General features: G+C 30.6%; 1 protein-coding gene across 3 annotated transcripts in view; it reads right to left on the bottom strand.

The window, feature by feature from the left end:
- The window catches only part of LOC145255856 (GRB2-associated-binding protein 1-like), a 163238-nt gene that overhangs the window by 40478 nt on the left and 105919 nt on the right, over nucleotides 1-16841 (bottom strand). For all 3 annotated transcript variants that reach the window (XM_080114625.1, XM_080114632.1, XM_080114630.1), the window contains one exon: nucleotides 1367-1664. In XM_080114625.1, the coding sequence (XP_079970751.1) occupies nucleotides 1367-1664 (298 nt within the window). The remainder of the gene's footprint in view (nucleotides 1-1366; nucleotides 1665-16841) is intronic.

Below are 16841 nucleotides of genomic sequence, written 5' to 3'. Positions count from 1 at the left end.
AATAATATTTTGCTGTTGGTAGTAATAAGATAATAAACATTTATTAATTTTAAACTTCCAGTAAAACTAAAATTTATAGATCATCATCCCCCCCCCCCTCATAAATGCATTTTTACATTTTTACATTTCAGGTGTGTTTTTTATCAGGACAAAATAACCATTTTATAGTTAAATATTTAAAGAATCAGAATCAGGAATTTAGTATAGAATTGGTAATTGTATTAGAATCGAGAAAAATGTTGTAATCGCTCCATCAATATCTCTTAGATGAAACAATAGAAAACTAGAATTTATGAAAATGCTTTATGCTTTCCATTATGTCTGAAGACAACCATTGAATAAATTTCCTTTTGAATGAATATACAGTATCATGATGACTCACTTTAGAATGATGGTTTGTAAGCTCATCTCACCAACTAATCCACTAGCACTGATTAGATAACTATTTTCGCCCCATACAAGATTGTATACATCTTGTATAGAACTTCATTTTGGATGTTTTTTTTTGTTTTTTTTAATGTACCATTGCCAATCTATCAAACTGTTGTTGGTTAATCTGTCATGTATAAGCTTGAGTAGTTCACAAAAAAAAAAAAATAAATAAAAACTATTTCAAACTACTATTCTCATTACGATTATAATTTACACATTTTGGCCAATGTAACCTCTGACCTTTAAGTGCATTTTTTTAAAAACTTTTTGCAAACACTGACAAATAAACAGATAACATCTTCTCTAGAAATAGAACGCAAGATTTTAAGAATGTTCCTGTGAACTGGACCTGCTACCTTACTTTTCAGAATTTTCTAAAGTTGTTGAAACAGTTCCAGAATTTTCCAAACAGTTGTCGAAACATTTCCAAAGTTTTCCAAACAGTTGTCGAAACATTTCCAAAGATTTCCAAACAGTTGTCGAAACATTTCCAAAGTTTTCCAAACAGTTGTCGAAACATTTCCAGAATTTTCCAAACAGTTGTCGAAACATTTCCAGAATTTTCCAAACAGTTATCAAAACATTTCCAGAATTTTATAAACAGTTATCAAAACATTTCCAGAATTTTCCAAAAGATTTTCATAAATATTTAATATATATAAATGATTTTAAAGTGATAGGAAACTTGCTAATTCAAAACATTTGTATTTACATTACATTTTGTACATTTATCTGAGTTTACAAATACTTTATTTTTTGGAATAGCTAGCACAGCATAACTGGCCATGTTGAAATATAGGTTTACATTGTAATGTCATAATAGACCCCTTCTTTCACTTATTTAGTTGCATCATTCCACTTCTCTCATCACTTCACATGACTTATGCAAGATGACAAGATAGTAGATTAAAAGAATTAAAAAAAAATAACTTACGGTTTTCTTCTTGCTTCATGCCACAGGCATGGCACAAATTTTGTACCCAAGTGGTCATATCTTCCTCAGTGTCCGTGGCTAAGAAGTAAACCCTTTCTCTTCCCTTGTGGATAGTTTTGATAGACAACACAAATTGAAATTCCCCGACATCCAAGGATTCAATAATCTGTTCACATTGATCAAGGTCTATGTAACCTTTGCGTTTTCGGCATTGGTCATCACCATAGTAGTTCAGGACAAATTGTCCAGGGAGACTACGAGCTGGTTTAAACAGAACAAAAAATCTGCGTTTCCATTTCTGCAAAAAAAAAAAAAAGAAAAAGAAACATTAAGATTTATAATATTATATAACTTTTATATGTACGAGTTTTTAATTTTACAATAAAAATAAAAAGATCTATTTTTAATGGCTACCAAACTGAATACTAAAGTAAAAAAAAAAAAAAAAAATTTGTTAATAAAGTGCACTAAAAATTATATATAAAAAAAGAGGCTAAGAAAGAATAAGAAAATCTACAGAAGACAAATTACACCAAATATGATTACAAACATTTTTTTTTTTATACTTTAAAAATTAATTACTAAAATATTTCTAAATTTCAATGATTTAAAAAATAAAAAAGTAGCTTTATCATTTTAATATCTTATGTTACTAATTACTTTTTTCTTTTTTTACACCGGCCTTCAAACTTAACTTCTGTCGAAATTCCGAAGTACATACTTTCAATTTGTGAATTGTTTGAACAGGAAATTAATATGGTCTGGTGATTACGAAAAATACAGTAAGGATAATAAAGGAAAACCCCATAATAACTACATCTCTTATTTTAGAAGTAACACTTGCATTCTTTATTAAGTGCTCAAAAATCATTCCTCCCCCCCCCCCGTTCCTAATTTTAAATGCACAATACTAAATTCCGAAAATTGTTCTGAGGGCAATGATTGCAACAATATATTGTTAAACCATTAATTGCTATTTAAGTACTAATATTACAATAGTGATTTTCATTCTTTAAATATCGGCATAAACAACCTTCACTTAAGAGTAAGTCTATTACAAATTCCCATACACACCATATTAGCAAATGTCTGTGGTAATTTTAGTCAAAAACATCTATCTATATAATAGCCAGGTACATCCAAGGATGAAATACTGTTGCCACGCCACATCTGGGCAGGAGCTGCTAGAAAGGACTTGTCCTGCCTTGATAGAGTTCAAAATAGACTTCGTAGCCTCGTAGGAGATGTCCTTTTCTCTTCTCTGCCTCTACCTCACAGAAGAGATGTTGCGAGTTTGTCTCTGCTGTATCGTTATTTTCATGGAAAGTGTTCAACTGAGCTTCAGTCTATGGTCCCCCCCTCGCCAAACTTTCACAAGAAACACTCATCTAGCTGAAAACACTATCAATAATTCTCCCCACTCTTTATCTGTGCCTAAAATTTTAACGCTTTGTATCGATTTTATGGCAAGATCGTTTCTTTTTTTTCTTTTTTTTTTCTTTTGTATTTTCTTTTTACTGACATGTCTTCATTGAAGTCTCTTTTCAAAAATAAAAATTTTCTCACAAGAAAAAAAAAAGTAGGTAGTAAAATGATTTCTCTACAACACTGGGTAGATATAACTAGTAACTTAAAAAAAATAAAAAGTGTGAGTTTATTTTTTTTAGTAAATTATTAGGAAGTTCTCCAACTACCATTCACTAGAATAATTTTAGAAATTAAGTGAGCCTGAACATAACATTATATGGGTGACAAATTCCTTACAATTTTCACAAAAAATTGCAAAGAATAAACAAATTTAATTTTTTTTCACATGTTTCAGTGAAAATAAAATAAAAAAAAAATCTTGTTTAAATCGGCAAGTTACAATTTTGTTAATTGTCCCTAGTGTTTGTAAAAGTTGGCAAGATGCCCTTCGATTTTATTGAGCATCTACAGTGTGGTGCCATCAAATATATATACTACATATTCCTTGCCGTGACCTCGTTTCCTCTGGAGTATATGACCTGCATGGATTAGATTTGCTGTCTACTCACTGGAATGTGACAGTTGCTTCTGTTGTCTAAAGATGATTTCATGGTTTTTGCCCCACTGCCATGCTTAAATACCTCCCTGTGCTGTGTCTGAACAAATCAAACTTGTGATGATATACATTCACATTAAACCCACAGCATAATCACACTAGTGTTTGTTCAAAGATGTACCGGTGATCTCCTTTCACATTGTGTTCTGCAGTCCTGAATGTCCTGCAGCTTCCTCGCGGTGCACTGTGATGGGTCCACAACTAGAGCAGGCAATCAATTGATTTGATTTAAAAAATGGGCGATTTCACAGATTTCAATGACAATAAAAACATGAGAGTGTGAAACATTCGTTGATCATCATTCAATCCCGAGCAACATCGGGTATCCCTGCTAGTATGATATAGAAGCCAAAATATTGTATCCAATAATCTTTTACCATAGTATAAATACAGATTCTGAGTAAAAAAAAAAGTCATCTTTTTACCACCTGTTTGTGTTAAACAAGACTTTGCTCAGAATAAGTATTTATGCTAACTCAAAAGGTTCGACTTTTATTTTATAACCCAAATAGGTCACAAACGAGCAGGTAAAGTACAAAAAAGATTGTTTGGGGTTAATTTCCTTTGATTTCAGTAATAGTAATAATCATCAAATGAATTTCTAAAAAGACAAGCATTTTATATATATATATATATATATATATATATATATATATATATATAATAAACATTTGTTTAAAATAAATGATATCGCATGAAGATTACTTCACTTTCAACCTAAATGACCAGTGACCTTCACATTGCATATCAAAGAAAGAATGAAAATCTCATCTCCTTTCCCTCGAACTGCATGAGGGAGGAGTTGGTTTCATCATTAAGTTCTTTAGCTCTACTACATGGAAATGTCATGGGAGCAGGCAAATTTATTTTTCTCATCAGCTAAAAAGAACTGGACAAGAAGAGCATGCTGAAGACGGCTTACTCTGGTGAGAGAATTGTTAGGGAAAGGGGGGGGGTTAGTCAATCCAGCATCCTTAAATTGTTTTACAGGGATACATTTATTATTACATAATCTCATAATAATTCATACAAATCAAACATTTTCTCCTTTTTCATTCCATCTTTATTTCACACATTTTGTTTGAAAAATTTGTTATTTAGCAAACAAAAGGTTTTAAAATGTTGAAATGAACACTAAACTTTCTTGAATTCACACAATACACTTCGTATTAATATTGCCGAAACAGACATTTTTGTAGTAATTTAAGCCAGTTTACACAAATTTTCAAATGCTTTCCACATTAAAAACATTTTTACTATCGTAAAAATAATAGTAAACTTAGACCTGAATGTTATAATTTTTTTAAATAAATGCTTAAAATCATTTTTTCCTTTATTCTGAGAATTTCATTGTTAAAAATTAAAGCTTAGCGTTTTTTCACTTCATTTTATTGGTATTAACCCGAGGGGTCGGCTCCTCATGGAGAGAAAAAGGCACACGTTGCTAACAGCTGCCGTAAGTCTGAATTGATGTGGGTTGCATGGTTAGCACACTTCTACGAATGTTGTTTCAATAATGAAAATCTTAGAATAAAAAAAAAGAAATGATTTTAATTATTTAATAAAAAAAATTGTATTTTGTTTTCTAAATTTTCAAATTAAACATTTGAAATAACGACCAATTTTCTCTCTTCAAAACCAAGTAAATAATTTTATATAAGATTTACAAAAATTTTAAAGATGTATATATTTTAAACTTATTATGATCATGGATGTTTGGTCAATTATTTATTTATTTTTTTTTTTTCACAGTGATCTTTTTGACCAATGCACACACAAAATTAAATCTAAGTTAAATGTAAACGATTATACTTATTTCATATAAACTCGAAACTATCCTTTTTAACTTATAGTATTACTAAACATATAAATTTCATTCATTATCTCTTCATAAAATCAGTGTATTTGTCATTTTTATTGATAAATATAAGTGAAGTGAAAAAAAGTGAAAACATTTTTTAAGTACAGAATAATTTTAACTTAAAAGAATGAAAATTATTTTATAATTTCATCTTTTAATCAAACATCAGCGGTAATGTTTAACAGTCGCGGTCAGAGAAAAATGTGGGAAAATCCTTTATAGGCATTAAAAATGTTTTTTTATACTGCTTTTTTTTTCTTTAATATGTATTAATAAATGAGGAATCATTTCCATTTAAAATCCACTTAGTAGTATGCATGTAAAATTGAGAAACGCATGCTTGAAATGTGTCGACATTATGTGAATGAACTATAAATCAAAAGAAAATGGCCACCAAGTTCATGTTGTGTTCATCTAAGGACGAAACTAATTTTCACTTGAAATACCCTCACATTTAATAATATTTATTAATATAAATTAATATTTAACAAAAACATAAAACCGCGATCTTTAAACATTACCTACAGCCTACTTTTTCTCTCTTTGCCATGAATAACTGAAAATTCAACTTGTTCCAACTAATGTTTTCATAAAAGGGGAACTTGTTATTCAAATGTCAGTTAATAAACCAATCAGCAAGATTAGTAATAATTTCTCACACTTCAATACTAACCTCAATAGAGTTAACTCTCGAATTAGTAGTAGTAGTAGTAGTAGTAGTAACAACATTAGAGAATATTAAGAGAATGAAAAATTCATCAAATTCTTGGAATTTTCTAATAATAGCAAATAAATGTCAGAAATAAGACTTCTACCCCCCCCCCATCAACTAAAAGCATTGGTTTCATATGTGAACAGTCAGATGGTATTTATTTCTCTTCCACAGTGAGAAATGTGATGCAAGAGTCGGAAAGCGGGATTAAAAAGTTAGTGCCTCCAAGAAAGAACACACTGATCTGCAAAAAATGCTTGGACAGCCTCATCGGCATTCGCTGATAGGGGTGCTAGTGCCGATTAGCAATAAACTAACCTTCTCAAAGAGAGAAGGTAAAGCCTGGGTGGGTAGAACTGTGCAAGACCAGTCTGATACAGAGAAAAAGCCATTTCAGAAATGGTCTAAACTGTTGATTTGGGTGCTAAGATGGCATCTGCAAAAAGAAAATCTTAGAAAGCTTTTATCAAATTTGTCTAATAATGTCAGAGAATGTTGCATAATCTTTTAATGAAGGTTAGATGGAATGTTTGCTTCTCGAGCTAGGGTGACAATATCTCTGAATGCACTCTTCTAGAACAGGTATCTGCAATCCGCTCATAAAGGAAGAAAGAAAAAAAAAACGAAAGAAAGCAATTCAATCTTAAAATACATATTTAGTAAATTTATAGTTTACAACCATAATATTCAGTTTAACATCAAATAACGTGCTGGCATGTGTTGGACGACTTTTAAAAATTGACTTCTAAACTAAACTAACTCTGGCTAGGTCTTTATCCCTCTTTCTCTAAAATCTATCCTTATCACTTCTTCACATGTTTTCCTTAGACTTCTGCTACCAACTCCTTCTGTTATCCCAATTGGTCTACATCTATTGAGCCAAGAACTTATCCATTTTTTCAATGTGGTCATACCATTGAAGTTTCCTGTTCTGCATATATCTCTCTATACTGTCTAGATTTAATTTTCCCCTGAGATCATCTAAGCCTGGCAAATCTAATCTGAGCCTGTCTTTAAGACCAACACTACACATCTATCATGTAATTTTCATAATTTCTCTCCATGCAACTCCTGTCTTTAACATACTATGTGTTTCTTTAACCTTCCCCGACGAACTGTTCTACTAACCTAAAAATTCTCAAATATCCATCCATTCTTTCAACATGGCTATACTAAGTCTCTTGTTTTTCACACATTTACCAATACTATCCAAATTCAATCTTTCTCCTAGGTTATCATTAAAGTTATGACAACAGAATAGTCTTATCGTTGTTTTGACTCAAGTATATATCTGATACAGTCAGACACAGTTGATCAACCGAGAACCACATCACTCTATAAAAGCATATAAAATATCAACGGATAATACACACTCGAAAAAATGTTCTGTTGTCCTAGCCCTAGTCATCATATCTAAGTGTCTTTAAGACTCGCATTACACATCCACTGTATTATTCTCGTATCATTTTTCTTCATGCAACGCATGTTCTGAATCCTAACTGGCTGGCTTTTTTACTTCCCTCTATCATAATACTGAGCACACATGCCCAAGGCAAATCCAATGCCAACAAATACTTGACCACTTGTTTAAAAACGAGAACAAAGTTGTGTAATATATATCAAATAGATATTCAAACTTGGCACTAACCAATTCTTAAATTCGGGGGAAAATGGATTTTTCAATTCTTTTTTTTAATTTAAACTTAATGAATGATCACCCATATATTTTCTTTTCCCCATAGATATTTATTGTTGAAACAAGCAAGATTAATCACTTCTAGATTTGCAATTCTTATTTTAATTTCTTAAACTAAACTTGAAACCATTGACATCTTAAAAGTTATAACTTGTTCAATCTAAAAGGAACTCGTCGTGCGTGCCTGTTCTAAAAATAAGTGTCCATATAATTGGTGTAAGTTTTCTTATTAGCATCACTACCGATAGCAATTCGCATAGAAAGTCTTGCTATCTTGTTGACTTTTGAATTGAGTGGTTCAAGTATAGAAAGGAGGATTTTAGATTGCATATTGAGTGCCAAGAATTAGAAGGAACTAGATGAGGAGGCTGACCAAATTGAAGTTTATCTTTCACTTTTATTCCAAGTCAGTTTCAAGTTTCTTAAAAGGGCAAAATAACAAAAATTAAAAAGAAATTTTCAGACCAATATATGAAAAGAACTGCTCGTACATTAGAAAAATTGTCCACATTCTAGTTGTCAAAAGCAGTAATTCTGATATTTTTCATTAAGTTTTCTAATCTGATATGTTATTTATATATTCGTTATGGAAGACATGTAAAAATTATGTTACAAAATTTGGTACTTGTACAGTTTAATCAAGACATTAAAAAAATGAAAATATCGAGAAAAAAATTTTATATTGTACGTATCCATTATGAAATGAAGTTCTCCAAAATAAAAATTTCACTTAATTTCATCAATTAGTTTTTTTTTTTTTTTTTTTTTTTTTTTACAGCGAAAAAACAATTTGTTATGATACCGAGCAAAAGGTTCGATTTTTAATAAAAGCTTGTATGGGGAGGAAATGTTGGCGCTTGAAACCGAGTTATCTCTCTATGGCGTGTTCAAAAAATTCAAAGATGGCTACCTTCAACGCGCTGTCATAAAAACGTGTTTTTCCGATGTAAAAAAAAAACAACTACTCGATCAAATTAAGTGAAATATTTTTCAGAGATCTTCAGTCCAAAACAGATATGTACAATATAACCTTTTTTTTTTTTTTTTTTTTTCAATATTTTCATTTTTTTAATGTCTTGCTCCAACTGTACAAGTACCCAAAATTTTAAAATTTGAATTGGTTTTACATAGCTTAATATTCTGCTTGTTAAAATTTTCTTCCTTTTCTTTGATGCTCATCTTCCAGTTACTAAGTTTGCTCTGATCTCTCTCACCTTTCTCATGATTGGATTCGATTGGGGGAAAAAGTACCCCTTCCTCCATCTTATTTCTTCTGATTAGAAAAACACTCCACTAAATTGACAAGCCTCTACAAATATCAAATATTAATTTATTAGCTGAGATATAGACAAACAGTAAGGATTAGGAATGCACTTTTAAAAAGTAATATTTTGTTTAGAAGAAAATTGTGGAATATAGTTTTTTTTTGTTTTTGTTTTTTTCTTCTTTTCATCATATAAAAATGTAGGTGCATCTTGGATGTACAGATTTACTGTTTCCTTTTCAATCTGTTCGTCTCAGGTATACAGGAGGAGTAGGTACTGGCATTTCTAGTTCCAATCATAGTTTAAACCAATGTCATATTCACTATTTAAAACTTCTGACATCAGAATTTGCGAACACACACACTTTTATTCACATAAAAAAATTCTGTACAAATAGTCTCGTGCTCTCAGATGATGGAGGCAAGTTATCTATGTTCCCCAAGGTGTTCTTTAATATTAAGTATTGTCATAATGTTCTCTAATGAGAATAAGGAGCAAGTGTACAAAATTTAAGAGCTAACTGCAATAACAAAAGTTGCCACTCCTAAAATGAACTAAAGTTTATACAGAAATGCTTGATGCTAATGTCAATTTTTTTATTATCTAATGTAATCAAAAGAAATTATTTTCAATCTCAGAATTATAAATTTCAGAGGCACGAATGGGAGCAGGTAACCTCTGTAAAAAATAAATAAATAAAGAGGAAATAAAAATGAAAAATCAAGAATCAAATAATTAAAAACTTTCAACATTTCAGTGACAAATAAACCCTTTATTTCAACACATTTGGCCTTAAGAAGAAAAAAATGATAAAGCTAATTAAAAGAATGATCTGAATGGCTTCTGAGCACATTCTCACAGAGTAATATTTCAAAAAAAGGAAAAAAAAATGTCAAGCATCCGTTCAACGATTGATAGGAAGTGATGGATGGAGAGAATCTAGTCACTCTCAAAGATTGTGGGTTCAGGAAAGGGGCGAGGTGGGGTCGGGGATTGGAAAGGAGTCTAAAAATTAAATAGAAACAATGGCATGAAAAGCAGGGGTAGGGGACAAAATAGTTATTCTCCAACCCCTTAAATCTTTTTGGAATCGTCATGAAAAGCTCAGATTTGTTTGTGATTATCCTATGCTGAAAAATGATAAAATACCTTTCCATTCTTTTAATGTTTAAATCTGAAAGTGTACAAGGTAAAATAAAATTAATCAAATAAAATTTAAATCATAAATTTTTTATTTTATTTTACTGCTAAATGTATTTTCCCTTTTAATTCTTGTGTTAGTTTCACAGAATTTATATATATATATATATATATATATATATATATATATATTATGGCATGTGCCGTTATCTCTTTTTTTTGGTGGGGGTGGGGTATTTGAAATAAAATTTTATAAGTTAAATTAGATTAAAAATTATGGTAGTAATTAAATTATTAATTGAATTAAATTGTTATAAAACTATAACTTATTTTGTGAATGTTTTAATCTAGTTGTAAAATTATTGAATGCAAATGGCTTCCCAAACTTTAAATCTTTAAATACAAGAATTTGCTAACAAAATTCAAATGTAAAATATTTAAATTTGTCCCTTAAATCTTCAGTTCTAGTTATTTTTCATCTTTAAAATGTATTTACATTTAAATAAAACTATTAAAAAACGTAAGTGGATAAAACCAATAAAATTATAACCTATTTTCATTCCATTTCTGAATTTTTGAGATGAGGATTGGTTATTCGTATTATTTGGATTCACCAGACTACTGTTCTCATCTTGAGTGTCATTTTCACAATGTTTTGGTTGATTTAACCTCCAAACTTCTTCAGGTGTATCTTACTAAACTCGGGGAATGTTTCTGTCGAACTCTCTAATTTTGAACTTTTATTTACTTCATGGGGGTAGCATGCTCTTGTTCCATCAGCCGAAATAATTTGCAATTGTATTTTCTGGTCGCCTACACTGAAAATTGAACCTTCAACCTTCAGGAAAATCACTTTTACAATTGATTTTTCCATTTACTCTAATCATTGTGCCACAGGTCCTTACATCGACGAAACATTATAAAAATGACATTCAAGATGAGAACAGTAGTCCAAAAAATACAAATACTATTTCCATTAATTGATAATGAACTTTCCATCAGTTTCAGTAGGAAATAAGGTATAAAAATTTATCTAAATTATACCAACTAGTGTGTGTGCGTGTTTTTTATTTTTTATTTTTTTTAATATAATAAAATTGTTTACAACACCCACTCCCCCATTAGACTGTTCCGCATCTACAAGTGGAGAAAATATTGATTGGAGACTTTTCATTTTATCCACGAGGAAAGTGGAATTTGAAAAACCAGCATTATAGCAGAACACTTTGGCTTTGCCTTGGGAGCCACATCGGCATTCTCCAGTAGAGGTGCCTCAAACGATTAGTAATAAACTAACCCATTCTCAAGTTAAAGCCTGGAAAAATGGATCCCCTACAACTGCACAGGTCCATACCGTAGACCGACAGATGATAAGCCATTGTTAGAAATGGCATAGACTCTGCCGATTCCTGGAGAGGACCATTTTCACACACACACACACACACAAAAAAAAAAAAAAAAAAGAGAAAATATTAAAAATAACATTATCTCATAGTACGGTTGCATTAACGATAATTAAGTAAACACTCAGAATTTAAAATTAAAACAAGTGGAATTTCCATGATAGCACTGTTGCCAAATTTTGATAGTGACGTCATTTTGAATGAACAATTCATTGTATACGTAATAGGAAATTGTACCAATCAGGAGCCACCGCTGTGCAGCACATAACTGACCACTCGATAAGCTGAACAGGGTGTGCGTGTGTGCGCGCACACACATGCATAATATATATATATATATATATATATATATATATATATATATATATATATATATATATACACACACACATATATATAGGTAAAAAAAGATGAGGTCTCCAAAATTAAATCTAAACTATCGTTCATATTGAGCACTCTCCCCCATAAATATAGCAACTAATAAAGCTAGAATAATAAATTATGAGGAATATCACTATTTACTTACTTTCCCACAAGAGCAAAGGTTAGACACAAATGATAGGTTTTTAATATGGTGGTGGTAGTGGTGTTGGTGAGGGGGATATCCAGCTCTAAAAAGGGGCAGCATGAAGGGGACAAGAATAGAAATGGTCCAGTATATATATATTAGTATTATTATAAAGCTCTAACGCATTGAGCACTATTAACCGGAAAATTCACCATCACACACATAATTCTATGTATCAGACGAAATATTTCAATGATATAATATTAAACATTTGCTTTATGTATTAATTAGGAGAGTTACCCAGCACTGACCGTGTACAATAAATAATCAGTTATGAATATAAAATTATCTGATTGTTTTCCCATCCCATACACCATTTTTTTTATACATTTTATCATATTCGGGTGGGGTGGGGGGGGGCATGATGCATTGAGTGTGGATAAGCAACTTAATTTTATATAATTTTTAGTAAATGTAGTCTATATATCCTTCCAGGTTCAATTAAAGAATCAATAATAATCTGTGTAGTCCTGCTTCAAGCCCTGAAACTTAACATTTCTAGCCTTTATTTTTTTATTTTTTTTTATTTTTAAATTTATATAGTTTATAAAAAATAAAAAATAATAAAAAATTTATATAGTTTATAAAATAAGTAAAATGTATTTCCTTTTTATGGACCGAGAAAACAGTGACCTCATGATTATGTCCTAAAGTTTTGATCAAAATTAAATATACTTACCTAAGTATCTTGGGTATGCCGTTTTAGTTATAGAATATATGAAAAACTAAACTTAAACAGACGGACAAAAACTACAACTTGTATATAATATCTTTATATAAACATTATTGGTTGCATATATGCATACATGTTTCCAGCTGCAATTTCTTTCGAATCACAATCATGATATAATGCTCCGCAATATGTATGCAAATATGCAGCCAATAATCTGTGTAGATAAAGAAAAATATACTATAATACTGCTCTATTTGTTATTGAGAACTATTTTATAAGAGTAGAAAATGGATCTTAGGTTTACTCCAAGCAGCCTCGTAACTTTTGCTTCCCTTATTTTGTCGTTTAGTTTTCACATTCCATGAACAATGTTTTTGACAAAGGGGGGAGAATTACCGCTTTCTGGGTTGGAATCTATCCAACACTTACTGCTGGCTATTTTCTGACTTAAAAGTAATATTTTCCTTTGTTTTTAGCTTCTTACATCAGGTGGCTTTGTGCCATTCTGGAGAGATTTGCATATTTTTTTTTTTTTAAATAGAAAAATTGGAGTTACATTTGATTACCATCTAGGAAACAACAATATAATCATTATATAATAAATATATACAATAGAATGAAATGAACTTAGTTTTAATACTTGATTGCAGTTTCACAGTATCATCGATCATCAAAGGTGTGTGTGTGTGAGAGAGAGAGAGAGAGAGAGAGAGAGAGAGAGAGAGAGAGAGAGAGAAAGAGAGAGAGAAAGAGACTGGTATCAATCAAAGATAAAACTAGAAAAATACCTGCACATATGATCGTACATTTCACACATTTTTATTTGTTTGTGTTATTTATTCATATATGCTATTTACTGCCGTTTCGTACATAATGTTAATATTTGGTTAATTATTTGGTCACTAAAGGATAATCGTTCCGGGTATTTAAACACAATCTACAGTTTCTACAATTTACTTCATATTTCAAAGTTCAGAATAAGTTGATACTGAAATTTTGATGTTCCCATAAAGTGACTACACATCAGTTATGATTAGACTAGCAGGGAGACCTGTTGTTGCTCAGGATTGAATGAGAATCAACGAATGTTCCACACTTTGAATACTTTTATTGCTATCGAAATCACCAATTTTTCAATCAAATCAATTGATTGTCTGCTCTAGTTGGGGACCCATCGCAATGCACCGAGAAGAAGCTTCACATGCCTACCCACAGTGACAGTCTACAATACATTATAGTGTATATTGCACTGTAGAGAGAGAACCTATGGTTGATTTTATAACATTACTTTTTATATATAATCGCATGAATTAAAGTTTAAAATGCAAAAGTCGAGTATCATGGTTTAACTGTGCTCTAAACAGAAACATTCATTTCAAACACACCCCTGTCCTATCAAAGAACCTGCTGTTGATTTTATACGCTTGGCCCTTCTGCCTGTGTGGTGATAAAACTTTTCAAATACACTTATAATGTTAGGCTATATAAGAGTGATAACTTTCATCAAAATCGGACTGTTTCTTCCTCAGATTTTTTTTTTTTGTTATTGATATACATTATTGGAGGCATTACAACACGAAACCTAAGTACAGATCTAGACACAAAGTAAATTTGTGTAAAATTTTTTAAAAATTGACCGAACCATTCTGGAGTCCATAGGGAACAAAGTTACATACACACAACGTGTCTTTTATATATAAGTAGAGATAATAAACTAGTCTTACAGTAATAACTATTTACATCGATAAAATTATCTTGTGTGATTTTCAAAGTCAGACAAATAGCTTTTTAGCTGACACATCAAAGTTTGTTTCTGACTGGCCAATTTTTATTTGTTACTTTTGTACCATGTTATTGGAAATATAAAATACTTTGCTACAATTTATTTTTTTAAATTACTTAGTCCGGCCCAAACAATCTACATTATGAAATATTTTTAGCTAATTACATAAAAAAATTAACAAGGGGAATAATTAATTTTTAATTGAAAAATATTAAAGAATTGTCTCCTTTACAACTAATTTTTTTTTTTTTCGTACAAGTTTAGAAAATGTCTAAACAAATAAAAATCAAAAACTAAAATGACTTTGTTAAATCTCAGATAATGTTGGGTTTATGTTAGTTATATAAACTTTCGTTACAAATAATAACTTAAATATAATGAATTCATCACAGATTGTTTAAGATGAGGACTTTTTCCCCCCACAAAAGTTTTTAAAAAATTTTATCAATCGATTTTTGCTTAATAAATTAAGAAATAAAGTAATAAGAATTAATTTAAAAGGCTATTTTTAGCGTTTTTGAAATTCTGAGATGAGAATTGATGTTTTGGATTATTCAGACTACGGTTTCATTTTGAGTGTTATTTTCACAACACTTCTTCAAGTGTATCTAGTCAAACTCAAAAACTTGCATGGAATTTCAAACAGAACTCTTTATTTAATCCACAGAGGTAGCATGCTCTCATTCCGTCAACCATGACCAGGTAGAAATTTTAAATAATTTGAAACTGCATTACTAGTATGGCACACAGAGAGGACTGAACCTTCAACCTCCAAAAAGAGTTTCACTTAGAACAGAATTTTACCTAGTACTTTATCCGCTAGGTCAAAGCTCCTTGCTACTTCTAGTATTTACTTTATGAATGTTTAAATGAATGTGATCTGTATATTCATATGTATTCCAGGGTTGAGGAGTTAAAAAGTGTAAGGCCTAACTTTGCGGATTCCAAAAATTTCAACTCAGACTCCTTATTTTGTTCAAATTGTTGATTTTTCAGAAATCTTTACTTGACCTTTTGGCTAGGAACAAAATGTAGTAACTGTTCTGATACTACACTTCACCTTTTGTCCTCGGTCAATGGAAGAATCCTTCATGAATGAGGTTTTTTTTATTTTTGTTCCTATCTAGAGTGCCCCTTTTTTTTGTGGAGCTGGATTTTCCCCATATTAAAAACCGACCTTGTGTCTAACTCTGCCCTCGTGGGTAAGCAAGTTAATAGGAACATCTCGCATTCTTACACATTCAACTCTGACTTCTTCCAAAACCTTTAACTCTACAACCCTGATATATCCTGTGAGATTTTGTTGACACAAGATTATTGGTTAAAAAAAAATGTCAAAAGAGGAATCATAAAGAAATAATAATGAACAAAATATATATTTATAAAAGCAAGTATTTCCTCTTTCTGTTTTAATGGTATCAAATTGTTTTCTAAACTTTGGAAGGGTTTCTTTTCGTCCATGATATTGTTGTTGCTACAATCACATTTAGTAACAAGGTTGTGTCCACGCGAGAATACCTCTGTGAGTGGTGAACAGTTTATAGTTAAATAATGACCACGTATCATGACAAAGTAAAGGAGGACAAGTTCCATTGGATGAATATTTGGCGGAAAATGCATACATTTACAGGTACTAGGTACAAAGGAGGGGTATGAGGAGGCAAAGATGTGATAATGTGGAAAAAAAATAAAAAAGATATGAAGGTAACAATAGAAAGAATCATGCAGGGATGAAGGAAGAGAAGGAAATCGGTATAAACTCTGTAAGTTAGAAATTACCACTAATTATTCAACAAGGAATACAAGAATTTTAAAAATTTCCCTCATTCCATGGAGTTTCAAAGAATGGCTTCTTATCCTCAGAGGATGATATTTATGATATTTATAGACAGGCTATAAATTTTACTGGTTAGCACATAAATTGAAAACTATATTCTTCAAGAAGTCATATTTGTATGAAAGTTGATGATAATGCAAAACTGTACGAGTGAAAAGGATATTCCAGATGATTGCGATATATATATAGCATGTATATTTATACAAACATTATTGGCTACGTATGTGCATACATTTTTTTCAGCTGTGATTTAATTCAAAATCCAGTTTCTTCCAGTTAATTTTAAAACTGAAGAAAAAAAATAACTAAGCTAAATTTTGAATGAAATCGTAGATAAAACATGTACGCACATATGTAGTCAATAATGTTTATATAAATTAAAAAATATATATATACTATAATAAAGCTTGACCTGTTATTGATTACTACCTTATAAGCACTGGAGTTTCATTTG

Source organism: Euprymna scolopes, chromosome 3 (assembly GCF_053919585.1).
Source record: "Euprymna scolopes isolate OS-2025 chromosome 3, ASM5391958v1, whole genome shotgun sequence".
Lineage (NCBI taxonomy): Eukaryota > Metazoa > Mollusca > Cephalopoda > Sepiida > Sepiolidae > Euprymna > Euprymna scolopes.
Note: the sequence above shows the minus strand (reverse complement) of the source record. Positions and strands in the feature narration are given on the sequence as shown.